The sequence below is a fragment of the Gopherus evgoodei genome, chromosome 9 (genome assembly GCF_007399415.2).
Source record: "Gopherus evgoodei ecotype Sinaloan lineage chromosome 9, rGopEvg1_v1.p, whole genome shotgun sequence".
NCBI lineage: Eukaryota > Metazoa > Chordata > Testudines > Testudinidae > Gopherus > Gopherus evgoodei.
The window spans coordinates 32,357,568-32,374,098 of NC_044330.1; the positions used below are offsets into that span (position 1 = coordinate 32,357,568).

The 16,531-nt window shown below is 42.8% G+C and overlaps 1 protein-coding gene across 1 annotated transcript in view; it reads left to right on the forward strand.

The window, feature by feature from the left end:
* Positions 1–16,531, forward strand: part of SLC9A9 (solute carrier family 9 member A9) — a 340,359-nt gene that overhangs the window by 82,736 nt on the left and 241,092 nt on the right. The window contains exon 5 of the mRNA XM_030575042.1: positions 16,182–16,297. Within this exon, the coding sequence (XP_030430902.1) occupies positions 16,182–16,297 (116 nt within the window). The remainder of the gene's footprint in view (positions 1–16,181; positions 16,298–16,531) is intronic.

The following is a 16,531-nucleotide window of genomic DNA, read 5'->3' on the forward strand; positions in this document are numbered from 1 at the left end:
TTGTTACTGTTTTTTTCCATGGTCATACAATGCAGTGTAACAATTATTCATTTTTCTTGAGCAAAATTCTATCAGACTTCTTAAATATAAGTGATGATCCATGAGCTTCAAAAGAATCCTAAAGTGTTTTTCTGAGAACCCAGAAATTCATCTGCATATCTAGACTCTGAGTCCAACCTTGTATTAGGTGCTAAGCACCTTCAGCTCTTATTTAAGTCACAATGGAGTTTTCTTGACTAAGAAATGAGTAAACCTGAAGGTCTGATTCTCCAGTACCTTGTGCCTTGCAAAATGGTATTAAACACTAACAGATAACTATTTTGCCGAACCCCCTCTGGCATGTCAGATTGGTACACAGACCTCCTACAATGTTATACAAATCATAGGGCTGTTATCAATAGCTCCAAGACTCACTGTCTCCATCCAAACTCAGTGTCTCTTCATCTGGTGTTTGGATCATCCTGAATGGCCACAGCTTCCCAGAAAGTTGTGGGCCAGCAGTGCCATGTGCACATGTTTATGTCAGAACGTAAACCTGCAGAGCTGACAGACCTGAAGGGCCACAGTTGCTGATAGTAACCTTTCTATTTCCTCTTTCTCACTCCATTCCTACATCCCTCCTGTTGCTAGGATGGAGATGTATTTCTCCTTCCTGTGCCCCTTCTCCACACTTACCAACTTCTTGCTCATGGGAGAGGAAGGGGGGCTTCCTTCTCCTCCTCTCTGGAGGTAGTGAGAGGAGTAGGCGCTGACTCTGTAGGTGCTCTGGTGCTGGAGCACCTATGAGAAAAAAAGGGGATACTCAGCACCCACCAGGGGGCCCAGGCGATCAGCTTCTCCCCCTCCCTCCCAGCACCTCCCACCTGCCACAGATCCGCTGTTCAGCGGCAGGATCTGCTGTTCAGCGGCAGGCATGTTGCCTGACTTTTAGATTATGTATTAATTATATTGGTTACTTAAGAATCCCCGGTTATCACTTTGAGGGTTGTCCCAAGATCAGGCCCAGTATTATTCAAATTATTATATAGTTGGGAACCCTGATGTACACAGTTGCAACACTTACACTATAGGAACTCCTCTATATTTACAAATATAGCTTATTAGTACATTTAGCACAGTTACAAACACCCCAACTTAGATAGACAGAGATACTACAGAATGTACATCTTCACACCCATATACTCACACTATCTCCTATACAACAACCTGAAATATTAGCCATCCTCTTCCTCATCTCCTTCCCCATCATCACCATTGGTCATTATTCTGACACCACCCAAGGGCTACATCTCTCTCTCCTACTGCCTCTAGGCTGGGATGCCACTTTTACATTATGTTACGCTGACATCGCTACGTTTGATGCATATTCAGTAGAGGATTTTCCCCCTTTTCCTTATTTGTATTTCCTCACCTTACCAATATTGGCATGTATTTTTCCTGTCAGTGATCTCAACGTATTATCATATACATCAATTTGTTACCACGGCCTCTTGTGATTAGGTATCACATTTGTCATTTCTGTCCTAATTGGTTATTTTGGTTCTTTCTAAGTTGTGGTGTTAAGTTTAAAAGGGTATGAACTTAGGAAAGCTTCTATGGCAACCTGTTTTAGCGCATTCTCTATGTTAAAGGTCGCAGCCATCTATGGATCTTATGCTTTAGATCATCACCACCTATCTAGGTCAGGGGTAGGCAAACTTTTTGGCCCGAGGGCCACGTCTGTGTGGGGAAATTGCATGCAGGGCCATGAATGTGGGGCTGGGACAGGGAGTTGGAGTGCAGAAGGGAGTGCAAGGCGTGGGAGGGGGTGCGGTGTGCAGGGAGGGGCTCAAGGCAAGGGGTTGGGGAACAGGAGGGGTGCGGGATGTACAAGGGAGCTCAGGGCAGGGGGTTGGGGTGCAGAGAGGGGTGAAGAGTGCAGAACAGGGCTCAGGGCAGGGCTTTGGGATGTGAGGTGGGGGCTCCGGCCCGGTGCCTCTTACCTTGAGCGGCTCCGGGGTGGCAGAGGTGCACAGCAGGGCTAAAGCAGGCTCCCTGCCTGCCCTGGCCCCATGCTTGTCCCAGAAGCGGCTGGCACCACATCCCTGAGGTCCCTGGGGGGAGGTAGAGGGATCTTTGTGCTGCCCTCACCTGCAGGTACCTCCCCCAAAGCTCCCATTGGCCACGGTTCCCCATTCCCGGCCAATGGGAACTGTGGAGGGCAGTGCCTGTAGGCGAGGGCAGCACATGGAGCCCTCTGCCTCCCACCTCCCAGCGAGGGACCACAGAGATGTGGTGTCAGCCACTTCTGGGAGCGGTGTATGCCAAGGCAGGCAGGGAGCCTGCCTTAGCCCTGCTGTGCTACGGGGGTGGCAATCCTATAGGCTGGATACAAAGTTCTGATGAGACGGATCCACCCTGCAAGCCATAGTTTGCCCACCCCTAATCTAGATGAAAGGTCCCAAACATAGTCTGCTAACTTTGTCTTAGCTCAACATACAAGATGTGGCCTGCAGGTCTCTAGTGTTACAGCCAAAATATACTCCAATATAAACCTATAAACCTATTGTAATAAAACAAATAATCAAACCTATAACAAAATAAGAAACTTATAAGAAATGATATACAGGCAAGCAAGCAGGATAGCCTTAGATGTATTTTATGTACCAGTTATGTACATCAGTTCATTGCCAGCGCACTTCTTTGGTTGAATTATTTACCTGTGGTCAGAACTTCCCCTTAAACTCCATTTTCAGCTCCCCAAATACTTGGGGTTTTCCGCTGGGCCATTTATCTGTGCAAAGTTCATAGGCCTCAAGCCTTATGCTAACTTGCTGAAGCTAATGTCTTACAGGACATAGGCCTGTGGGTTTCTTGCATTACTGCTAAATATAATGCAAAGCAGAATATAATGCAAAGCAGTAAATATAATAAAGGCAAGGTAGCCCACTGGGCTATAGGCAGAAGGTGTTGGGAGGAGGGGAAGGAGCAAGGGTGAGAAGAGGTGGGGCAAGGGTGGTACCTTGGAGGAAAGAGTGGAGTGGGGTGGGCCCTGGGGCACAGCGAGGGTCAAGAATTCCCAGGGAAATGAGAAAGTTGGTGCCTGTGGTAAGAGGGGAATCTTGGTAGCAGATATTTTCCTTGCCTTGGTGGATAATGCTGAGCAAATGGGTTTCTTCCATGGCACCAGTGCTTAGTGTCTCCCACACCACATTGCTTATTCCACAAGCATTCCTGTGTCCCTTGAGGCTTGTATTTTGGAACTAAGCTTCTAGAATCCATGAGTGGAGTCCTAAAACTCAACTCTTGAATGGTTCTGGCTTATGCCAGTACTAAAGATGCTTGTAAAGTGTTTTGGGTAACCTTGAATACAAAAGGATGTGTGAAATCACATTCTTTTCTGTATTACCAGATATTTGTACTGCCAAAGGGATTTTTTGCATATGGGATTTGTAAGGAATAGTTCAGAGTAAGTGTATTATCAGTTTATTGTTGTCTGAGGCATTTCAGTGGATTTTTCTGTATTTGTTTTGTTAATAAACATTTATTTAAAAGGAAAGCTCATGAAAATACCTTTTTGGGTGCCAATGCTGGTTTGAAGGATGACAAAAAGAAGCACATACTAGCTAGACAGAGCATGTTGAACTAATGAGTCATTTCATTGTAACCAAAACAGATCATTTGAAACATTCCTCTCTATATAGACAATTTTTAAAGAATATACTGATAAGGTTGAAATGGTAGAATCGAGGCAAGGAAATGGATATTTCATTTTCATCTCTGCTATTTACATTTTGTGACATTCTTAATTCTGACTAGTAACTCCTTTTATTAGTGTTGTGATGTAAATCGTCAGTCAATATCTAAATAACCTGACACTCAGAAGGAATAAAATCAACCTTCTTATACCTTTTCCATAGTAGTTTTATTAATTTGACTATTCACCGTGGAAAGAAATAAATGGAACTGTTCAATATTTTTGTATCTTTTACTTCTTTGCTTTCAATCTGCTGCCACCATCAGTTGGCTGCAGGCTACAAGATAATCATGTCTAGGTACAGATAGATTCTTTAGGGAATTAAAAAAGAAATGAAAAATTCTCTGTGGATTAGAAAACAGATCTGACAAGTAAGATTTAAGTTACGAGTCTCAGTCATGCTAAAAAGCACATTCGTACAAACATTTTAAAATCAGGAACTATGGGTTTTAAACCTTTTAATGCAATAAAAACATTATTAACAATGAGGTTCAACAGAAGTATGTGTTTCTAAATAACAAAAATGGAGAAACATCAGTAGTGACTCACTATCATCAGATAGATTTGTATGTCTACATAGATCATAGTGTGTATGCTGTAGATCTTCATTTAGAAGCAGTGGCTTCTATTAAATTTTAGTTACATCCCCTGTGACTTTAAATTGAGGACAGCTTCTATTCCTTTTAATCCCGGTTCCCTGTAGCTTGCCTAGTAATCAGCTACTAATCAAGGGCATCTTCTGAACCACAATATAAATGTGTTTAATTTTTTTGTATTCATTGTCATATCTTTTTTCCTGTCTCTCTTTAGACATTGAGGGTCAGATGGAGCTATGCCACTTTAATCCAGCTGAGGATCTGGCCCAGCTATTTTAGCAGGCAAGACTCAACAGCACATTTTCCCACCTGACTGCATCATTGGAGCAAATTTTTACCAGGGCAGATTTGTAGGATTTAGTGTGCTTAGTTTCACCTCACATGTACCTAAGGCTTGTTATGCAAGCTCTGAAAATCTGTATGTTCACATTAACAGCCTATGTCAAATGTCCGAGAGAAACACTATCCCTCCAGAGGTTGTATTTAAAAATGTGACAGGGCAGAAACACTGATATTTCTTTTGTAATGTCTGCCCTGTGTGAAGCATCTGCTCCACTGAGAGGGCCGTGTTAGGTAATTTCTCGTGTACCCCTTCCTCCCTCACTCTTCCATGAGGTCCCTCAGGTTTCCGTTTTTTCACCTGCTAGTTCAAAGTGTATGTGAGGCCACTAGTGAGACTTTCTGAGCAACAATGCCATCAGCACGTTTGCTAACATTTCTGTCTTTCTCTTTCATTTGAATCAGGCAGCACAGTCTGGGGGCAGTTTCTTTGCTTTCCAAGCACCTGTTTAAGACAGAAACTTGGATGAGAGTGAGCTATCTAAGGCTTAATCCAGAGAAGCCTGAGGTGATGATGGCAGCAGGAAGAACACCTAGATCATCTGATAGGTTGTAACCTATTCTTTAATGGAGACCACACCTCCACCATTGCCAGTTATTTTCCACTGCCTTTCTGCAGAGGTTTGCAATCTCAGGGGTCCTTCTGAACCCCTAACTACTCTTGGATTCAATGTAGATTAATGTTTTACGCTGCTTTTCTTCAGATGCAGTAAGCAATGGTAAGATATTGCAACCTTGCCTTGTGTGTTCAGACATCCACACCTTTCTCATCTTCTATCTGGACTAATGCATTGCACTTCATTTAGAGCCAGGATGCTATGGTGATGGACACCCTATAAATAATTAAATTAAAACAAATAATAAATGAGATTTTCAAAGGCAAAACCAGAAATTAGGCATTCAACTTCCATTGACTCCCAATGGGAATCAAGTGCCTAACTTCCCTTTCTGCCTTTGACTTTGAAAGTCAACCCTCTAAATGTCTGCAGCTTGTTAGGGGTAAAACCCCATTAAAATATTTTGGGCAATAGGTTTAGAAATATGTGCACAGATATCAATTTTTCTTTAATATTATAAATTTGTTTTGAGGCAAAGGAACATAACCGATCACATTAAGATCAAGAGTGAAATAGAGTACAATCACAAAAATTAAGCATGGTTTGAATCACTACGTCGATGGTAAGATTTAACAGAAATTTTCACCCTAAAAAAAGAAAAAAGAATGTAACACCATTTTTTCTTCCGTGAAATGGTTCAAATATTAAACAAAACTCAACTATCCAATACATCCTGCTACCTAGTGGCCCTACAAAAATTCTGCTGATTTTCAGTGAGTATTCCACTATGGACACACAGCTAAAACAGTTATAAAAGGAAATGGAGGAAAACATTTCAGTACAGGATACACTGCAAACCTGGTCATAGAGCAGAGTGGGTAAGGTACCTGATAAATAGGAGAAATGAGAACCAAAACATTTCTTGATTGAGGCAGTAGTTAAGTCAAGAGATAAGCTTATTAGTTTTCTTCTGAGAATTCAGGGGAGCTAGACTGACAGGTTATAAGGCTCTTTTCCAGCATGGTTTTAGCAGAATTATTATGCTTGATAATTTATTTATATTATAGTCATGTCTAAAGAGCCCCCATCATAGAAGTGAAGCTGGTCAAAAATTTTTTAACAGAACAGTGTTCTGATGAGCGAGACACTTGATTGAAAAACCGGTCTCTCAGAAAGTGACTGATGTTGAAGAAGAAGCAAAGCACATGCATCATAAAATTGAGCAGCTGGACCCCGATGCCCCTCCGAATCTCCCCTGTGTGCAGTGTGACTTGTCACTGCGTATCACTCAGGCCTGTAACCTAAGACCTCTCTCTAGGATGATCTTCACCTAAGACCTCTCTCTAGGATGATCAGACAGCAAGTGTGAAAAGTCAAGACGGGGGGTGGGCGGTAATAGGAGCAGGTAATAGGGGGTAATATAAGAAAAAGATCCATAAACTGGGACTGTTCCTATAAAATCAGGACATCTGGTCACCCTCCCTCTCTCTAGGTTCTCACATCCAGGCTATGTCTAAATCTTGCTGTTTCTTTCTGCATAACATCTCTAAGATTTGGCCTTTCCTATCCATCCACACAGCATTCACCATCTCACATCTCAACAACTACAGCATCCTTTTCTCTGGCCTTGACAAATGCAGTCTTCTCCTGTTTATATCCCTCAGAATGAGATTGCAAGGATCATTCACCTAGACTGTTGCTTTGACTATGTCACCCTTCTCTTTAGATTCCACCACTGACTCTCTCTTGTCTATTGTATAAAACATAAACTGCTTGTCTTCTCTTTCAAGGCCCTTCACTGTTAGTCCCCACCCTACCTATCACCTCTCATTCATTATCGACTGCTTCTGCTCAGCCCATGACGTCAGCCTCCATTGCCCACTTGTTAAAGTTACAAGTAAGAGCCTTCATGCTTTCTCCCAGCTGTCCCTCACACTTGGAAGATTCTCCCCATAAACATCTGCAAAGATACCTCAGTATCCTCCTTCCAGTTCTTCCTTAAAATGATCCTTTACCAGGTAGCCTTCAAAACACTTGACAATGATTAGGTCACTAAAGCATGGCTGCCGCTACCTATCATGCTAACCAAGATCATTGTTTCCTTGTACTCCTCCATCTGTCTGTCCCTGTCTACCTGTTATCTTTTCTCTGATATCTACATTTTATGCTCTTTGGGGCAGGGACCATCTTTTGTCTGTACTGTGCCTAGCACAATGGGGCCCTTTACATGATTAGGGCTCCTAACTGCTATAGTAATGCAAATAATAATAATAATTAATATGTCAATGCCATCAAAACTTTTAATGGAAACCAGGAAGGGCTGCCCCCCTTGCTGCCTGATTTTCTGCCAGGCTGCCACTAGGCAGGTGTCCCAGACTCCGCAGGCATCCAGCTACATGGAATAACCAGTTCCATAGATTCCTGCCTGACAAAATCTTGTTCAGTTCTTCCTAAATGGAATTTTTTACATTTTTCCTCCCTGCAAAAAATGTTGAGATGTTTAGTTTTTCATTCTGCTTCAGACTAATTTTTTTTCTTCTAAATCTTACAATTTGTCATAGGAAGGACGCTGCACACTGAGTGGATGTTTTCAGAGAACTATGCACAATGATTCCAAGATCTTTTTCTTGAGTAGTAACAGCTAATTTAGACCCCCATCATTTTATATGTAAGGTTGGGATTATGTTTTCCAATGTGCATTATTTTGTATTTATCAACACTGAATGTCATCTGCCATTTTGTTGCCCAATCACCCAGTTTTGAGAGATCCTTTTGAAGCTCTTCACAGTCTGCCTGGGACTTAACTGTCTTCAGTAGTTTTGTATCACCTGCAAATTCTGCCTCCTCACTGTTTGCCCCTTTTTCCAGATAATTTAAGAATATGTTGAATAGGACTGGTCCCAGTAGAGACCTCTGGGGGACACCACTATTTACCTCTTTCCATTCTGAAAACTGACCATTTATTCCTACCTTTTGTTTCCTATCTTTTAACCAGTTACAAATCCATGAGAGTTGCGTTGTGTCAACAACCTTTGTTTTGATCTGAAATTGTATCCCAGTGGGCCATGAACAGTCAGGAAGAAACTCAGAATAACTGCTCATTTACATTTGTTTACTTTTTGTAGCTGATTCTTTAATAATTCTATTTATCAAACACTACATGGATTGTTGCAAGATGATGAAAACAATCTGATTTGCTAATATAGAGGGGGATATGAATTCCCTAGAAACACCCTGTACATATAAACTGAAATGGCATCACCCATAAAATTAATATGACTCCCTTCTCCTCACACCCCAACCCCTTTCACCTTATAAAAGCAATAGCAATCTCAGTGCAGGCCATTTCCCAGGATTAATGGCAAGCTGTCACAAAGGTGTGCTTTCCTCACCGGATTTCTATTAAAAAGCACTCCTGATGTGCAGTACTGTATGATATCACTGTGGCTGGGAACTCAAATATCCAGCCAACTTCCAAATATATCCTTTGTTGTGGAATGGAAGTGTTTACACTAGCTCATTAACTAATCATTTCAAGAAACCCATTATTAACATTGCTCAGAAATAAATTGCATCCTTGCAAAGTATCCGCCGTTGGCTTGGGACAATCAATGGTTTTCACATTATAACCTCTACATGTAACTGACTGTATAAAATGATATAGGTAGGCTGACGTTTTCAGCTAAGAAGAATTGATGAGCAAGAAAACAGAAGGACAGATTCTGATCTCAGTTACGCTAATGTAAACCTGGAGTAACTCCAATTATTTTGAGTGGAATTATTCTGGGTTTACTCTGACTTCAGAATCTGTCACCTGCATCTGATTTAAATGGAACTAGCATGGGTATATGTTTGTGTAACTGAGATTAGAATCTGGCTCACTACACAATATAATAAATACAATGTCATTTCAAATGTAAATTAAACAAACTAAACAAATAACATACTCAGCCTGTCATATTTCCAGAGAAATAAATTCACGTACATTCACATGTGTGTGTACTTCTATTTTCAAATTTTATTTGTATAAATCTCTTTTATATTGTGCTGCAAATGTATAAATTATTTTCTGGGGGCAAATCTTCTGCTAGTGTGAATGGTCATAGCTCCACTGATGACAATTTACACCAGATGAAAATTTGCCTATGTGGGTTTTTGGTTTATATTGTATATCTAGAGGGCATTTTAACATTTTAAAGGCAGAAAAGATGACAAGAACACTGCCTGTTGAGCTGGCTAGAAAACCCTCAATGAAATAGAAAGAAACCAGCTTTATTTAAATATTCTTTAAAATGTCTGTAGCCAACTGTTATATTTTTTTACATTTCTTATAGTATCTCTATTAAGAAATTACCTTCATTAAAATATGCTATTTCTAAATGAGAGATGAAAGTCAAAGTCTTTTTAAATTTAATTCACTCTATGTTGTCTTACTGAATTGGTTAGTTTAGTCTTGATCCTGCTCCCACTGAAGTAAATGATAAAATTTTAATTGTCTCTAATTGGAGTAGAATCACGCCCTTTATCTGTATCCCAAAAGACCCTTTAAATTGTGTTCACCAAGCAATAAACAGTGACACAGTCACCTAAAACGTAACATTGTTTTTCTGAAATGTATTAATGGCCCAGAATATAGATGGTGACATAAACATAGCGAACATAACATTTCATTTTCCTGTTTATTTAAAATAAAGAGCCAGATCCTCAGCTGGTGTAAATTGGGTCGCTCCATATTTTTCACTGTAACTATATAAGTTGAGGATCTGCCCCATAGGATATACCATATATTTATTCTATTTACCTATACAAATATATATGCCCAACCTGTCATGCTTTGGGGGTTAATTCACTGAAGATTTTGGTTATATGAGTGCCTGCTTAGAAGAGTAACTTCCTGGTGTTCACATAAATCTGTAATTTCACTCCTGTGTGTGCCTCCATATATTTGAAACCTTGAGCCTCTGCCTTCATATAGGTTTTGCTGGTTTAAGCCATCATTTTAATGATATTTAGCATAACTTAAGTGTGAATATCTTTTTTTAAAGAAGGCAAAGACAAACATTATTTATGTTTGCTAGTCTTTATCCTGGTTCCAGTCATGTGTCCACATCTCTGGAAACCCCACCACTGTTGGCACTAATTGGCCACATTATTTCCAGTCTAAGCAGAGGACCAAGAACTGAATGGTCATGCAGACAAATACTGAGATTTGCAAAGGTCTGAAAGTGAGTTAAGTACTAAATTTCCACTGAAGTCAAGTGGGCATTGGATTCCTTTCTTTCTTAGGTACCTTTGAAAATCCAGAATGGTGGTATGATCTCACTCCTAGAGGTGATACCTCCAGGTAATGTTTGAGGCAGATTTGTGGCGCCTCATGGCAGCTTCTGATCTGTTTTTTGGATAAAAGATGTCAGTGTACAGCTCTGTCTCATCAGTGTGGCATCTTTTGCAAACACTGAATTGACAAGCATTGAAAATATTCAGTGCTCTATTAGAATTGATACCAAAGACCAGAAAGGCAGCTACGCTCAGTATTTAAACAATACCAAAACACTTAATTTAGCCAATCAGCCAAAACTTCACTTAAAACAAAAACAACAACAAGGTTCTTAACTGAACTTTGGTACCTCCAATCATCACTGCAAGCAGGTCAATACTTGCAATTCTTACATGGAATTACAGCTATGGTGTGCGACATTTTCACATCATGACAGCAGAACCACACTCCTTTGTGAAAAGCCCCATCCTCTGGAGCTGGGTGTGGCGGGGGGAGAAGAAAGGCTCACTTCATTCCAAAGTCTGATTATTCACTGCTTGGGAAAATAGAAATCATTCATCAAGAATAACCACAGCTGGATAAACTGTGTGAGAACAATTTGGGGTTAACTATCTGCTAAGTAGTCTATACAAATACATGCACAACTCTGCTGGGCGACTGAGGAATTCTGCAGTAATGCCTCTGCCTGCTTCAAGAACAATCTTCATTTAATAAACTTAACGTGTTTTAGAGAAACTACAACTTGATAAAGGATCTAAGAACAACTTTAATTAACTATTAGGACAATGTTTTTAGTACTGCTTAAGCTGTCATTCTGATCTTCTGTGTATGTCACTTTAGGGCATGGCTACACTTGCAAATGTAGAGCACTTTGAGTTAAACCAGCCTTCGTAGCACGCAGTAGGGAAAGCGCTGCAGTGTGTCCACGCTGACAGCTGCAAACGCACTGGCATGGCCACATTTGCATCACTTGCAGCGGCACTGGGAGTGGTGCATTATGGGCAGCTATCCCACAGAGCACCTCTTCCCATTCTGGCGCTGTGACTTATGAGAAGGAGGCAGTGGGTGCAGGCATTCTAGGTCCTGTCCCAATGCCCCATGGTGCATCAGTTCGCATCCAGCAATCCCCGTGCTTCCGTCTACATTTGGCACCATCCTTCAACATTTTTGTACTGTGCGCTGTCTTCCTTTTTGGTCTGCGGGAATGGAGTCTGAACTGGTGAGGAATATGCTGACGAGTCTCGCCAGCACATCACGTTTGGCAGTCGAGTTATTCCTTAAGATCCAAACTGACAGTGAGGAATCCGAAGATATCGACTCGAGTAATACATACGACACGAGATTGCTTGTGGCATTCATGGACATGCTCACCACCATGGAACGGCACTTTTGGGCTCGGGAAACAAGCACCGAGTGGTGGGATCACATCGTCCTGCAAGTCTGGGATGACAAGCAGTTGCTACAGAACTTTCAGATGAGAAAAGCCACTTTCATGGGACTGTGTGAGGAGCTCGCCCCCACCCTGCAGCGCTAAGACACGAGACTGAGAGCTGCCCTGAGGGTGGAGAAGCAGGTGGCTATTGCAACCTGGAAGCTGGCAACTCCAGACAGCTACCAATCGGTCACTAACCAGTTTGGAGTGGGAAAGTTGACCGCTGGAATCATGTTGATGCAAGTTTGCAGGGCTATTAATTGCACCCTGCTCAGAAGAACCATGACTCTGGGTAACATGCATGACATTGTGGATGGCTTTGCACAAATGGGTTTCCCTAACTGCGGAGGGGCAATAGATGGGACGCATATTCCAATTCTGGGACTAGCCCACCTAGTCTCCGAGTACATTAATTAGAAGGGCTATTTCTCTGTGGTTCTCCAGGCACTTGTGGATCACTGTGGTCATTTCATTGACATTAACACAGGCTGGCCTGGAAAAGTGCATGACTCGCATCCTTCAGAAGACTGGCCTGTTCAGGAAGCTGCAAGTCAGGACTTTTTTCCCAGATAAGAAGATCACCGTAGGAGAAGTCGAAATGCCCATTGTGATCTTTGGATACTCTGCTTACCCTTTAATGCCCTGGCTCATGAAACCCTACACAGGGAGCCTTGACAGCAGCACGGAGCAGTTCAACAGCAGGCTGAGCCAGTGTGGAGTGTGCTTTTGGCCATTTAAAGAGCCACTGGTGCTCTCTTTATGGGAAGCTGGACCTGGCCAATGACAGCATCCCTGTGGTTATATCCACACGCTGTACCCTCTATAACATTTGTGAAGGGAAGGGTGAAAGATTCACTCAGGCATGGAACTCGGAGGTTCAACACTTGGAGGCTGAATTTGCACAGGCAGAGAGCAGAGCTATTGGAAGGGCCCAGCGTAGGGCTTCAAGGATTAGGGTTGCCTTGAGGGAGCAATTTGAGGCTGAAAGCCCAGTAATGCCTGGTACCCTACATGGTAGTGAAGTGCAGTGGTTCCAATCTTAGTAGGAATCTGTGCTTGTTACACTGACTTGCAGTGCCTGTTGCTTTCCTGGGCTAAGGTATCTTTTACACTAAGTAATAATAAAGAATGTTTTCAAAGCCAAAAAATCCATTTTTTGAAAAGAATATTCGTTTATTGAAAAGAAACACAACTGCTTGGGAAACAGAAAGGGCAGGGAGGTGGGGTAGGGAATAGTACAATCACAGATTTGCATATGTCCCGTTATCATATTCAGCCTTCTGGTCTGGAGTGCTGTGCAATGAGTGCTGCACTTCAGGATGGCTATAATGCATGGTGATGGGGGTTGAATGCAGTGGGTAAGGGTTGTAGTTTTCAGGGCTGGGTGGTGAAGCTACAGGTGTTGGAGGCAGCTGGTGGTGATAAGAACTCGGATGTTGGGCGAAGTGGGTTGGAGGTGACATGGGGGCAAAAGGGAAAGAGTTTTTGGACAAGGGCTGGGGGGGGACAGTAGTGCTCCACCTGCATGGCTACAAACACCTGGATCGAGTCCACCTGGTGCTCCATGATGCTTATCAGCTGATCCGTGCACAGGCGCCACTTTTTTCTGCACCAGTGGGTGCTCGCACCCTCATCCCAACTCCACCCCTGCCCCAAAGTCCCTGCCTTAACTCTGCTCCTCCCTGCCCCTATTGGGCCCTTCCCCAAATCCCCGCCCCGGCCTCACTTCCTCCCCCAAGCACGCCGTGTTCCCCCTCCTCTCCATTCCCTCCCAGGCTTGCCGCATGAAACAGCTGTTTTGTGGCAGAAGTGCTGGGAGGGAGGGGGGAGAAGCAGGACACAGCGGCGTGCTCAGGGGAGGAGGCGGAGCGGAGGCGGAGGTGAGCTGGAGTGAGGAGCTGCCAATGGGTGCAAAGCGCCCACCAATTTTTCCCCATGGGTGCTCCAGCCCCAGAACATCCATGACATTGGTGCCTATGGATCCATGCTTTGCTGCCAGAGCTCCATGCTTTTGTGCTGGCGCTCCTCATTCTGGTGGTGGATCCTCCTTTCACTCTCCCTCCACTTCTGCACTTTTAGATTCACATTTGTTGGAGGGGATAGCTGAGTGGTTTGAGCATTGGCCTGCTAAACCCAGGGTTATAAATTCAATCCTTGAGGGGGCCAATTGGGGTAAAAATCTCAGGATTGGTCCTGCTTTGAGCAGGGGATTGGAATAGATGACCTCCTGAGGTCCCTTCCAACCCTAATATTCTATGATTAAGGGACTGCTGCATTACTTCATGTAGCATGTCTTCTTTGCTTCTATGTGGCCTCTTCCTAATTCTTTGGAGTCTTTTGGCCGGTGATAACATGGACAGCTGAGATCTCAAGGTTGCATCTGTAAAGGCAAAATGCAACACTTAAAAGAGGCAGCATTGTTCACACCAGACAGAGCAATGATTCCCCTGTACTTAAGGGCAAGCACAGTCTACACATGAACATAATTTGTCCATCCCAAAGCTGATTGTTTCACGGCCATACTGTCCTCTGTGTTTCTGTGGCTTGGGGAGAGCCAATAGCTGCAGGGAGCCCCTATACTGAACACAGTCCCCACATTTTCCACAGGAGTTCATCCTGGAAGATATCTCACTTCTGAGGGTGACCTGGGAAGCAAGAGAGGGCTTCTACTGCAATACGGCTTCTGGCCCATATACAGCTTGCCTGTGTGCAGCAATGGTCCGCCCGCCTCTCATGGCACAGTGGAGTGGACATGTTAGCCTGACTGAGACAAGGACCACAGTGGCTCTCCCAAGAAACCTGTGCAAGTGCATTGCCCAAGTTCTGGATGACACCTTTGAAGAGGTCACTGAAGCTGATTACCACAATGTGAGAGAACACATCAACGCCCTATTCCACATCTAAGCATGCATGCAGCCCTAACCCTCCTTGCCCCAAGAGCCTGCTCTGAATAACTTCCTTCCCAAAATAAAAGCCGCTTACCGGGAACCTCTTCTAGTGTTTGTCCTTCCCCAAGCACCAGCCACCATGACTGGCTACCTTCCTCCTGGCTTGAGAACACCTCCTGGCTGCATGCATTTAGGGATTCCAGGTGTCTTCCTCTTCCTTTGCACCCTCGCTTCTGCTTTCCTCCTCCTCCTCCTGCCCTGTTGAACTGGGCTCTGAAGTGTCCATGGTGGTCCTCGGAGTGGAGGTGGGATCGCCCCCAAGTATCGCATCCAGGTCTTTGTAGAAAAGACAGATTGTGGGGCCACAACTAGAGTGGGGTTTGCTTTGCGGGCTTTGTGGTAGGTATTCCGCAGCTCCTTCATTTTAACCCTGCACTGCAGGGCATCCCGGTCATGGTCCCTTTCCATCATGTCCCTTGATATCTGCCCAAAGGTATTGTGGGACATCTCCGGGAGGCAAATTAAAGTGATAAAATCAAGTGTGGTGTCTACACTTGCACTTTCTCAGCAAAAATTTTGTGCAAAAAGCCTTATGTCTCTTGTCAGGGTGGCTTTATTTTCTCGCCAAAACAGGGCATTTTTACTGCCAAAAATTGCATCGCAGAGTGTGTGTATTCACTCTTTTGCCAACAAAACTCTGTAGTGTAAACAAGGCCTTAATGTTTTTTTGTGAAACTGGCAGTACTGTAGCACCACATTTTAAAACCTGACTTGTTGACTGATTGTTTTTGGGAGTGTTAAATATCCATCTCATTGTGATGACTAACCTGCGGTTTTAACAGTCTATACTGGAAGCATTAAACGCGCGCACACACACACACACACACACACACACACACACACACACACACACACACACAGAAAACAATCCATTTAAGAACATCAGAACAAGTCAACACAGCCACTCATGTCATTATGTTTGCGTGAAGGCTCTATAATGTTTGACAGATTACTTTTGATCATCTCTTTTTTAGATTACTTTATTTTATTTTTGTAAAATAAATGGCTAAATGTATTGTCATCTGTCAGCAGGTGAATAAATTGCTAATATTCAGTAAAAGGTTTTTGCTCTTCAAATATCTAGACAATTTTGATACAATATTTCAACAGCTGAAACAGAAGGCGATTTATATGACAGCAACAATTTGTGTTCAGTACTCATACAATAAGTGTATTTAAAAGAAGTTGCAGAAGACAATCTAGTAGTTTAAATAGGAAACTATTTAGTGTTGTGAAATGAAGAGAGTAAAAGTGGAAGACTATGTCTGCATCTCTGTCTTTCTTTTCTCTGACAGGTTGCTAATGTATGGCTTTGTGAAGGCCATGCTACATGTTGGCCAACTAAAAGGAGGGGATTTTCACTTCACAGACTGTTTATTTTTTGGCTCGTTGATGTCTGCTACAGACCCAGGTAATTGTTTTTGTTTTGTTTTGTTTTTTTAACTTTTGGCCACAAAACTGTCAAATATGGAGACCAGAATATAATGTTTCCATCTGCCATCCTGATTTTACTCCATTTGCTGTTAAATAGCTGATAGATACTCACGTAACCAGAAATGTTAGCTCAAAAGAAACATTTCACTATCTGGAAAGATTCTTCTCTTATTTATGTTAGTAGATAGTTTAATTGTGCTTGTTAAATCCA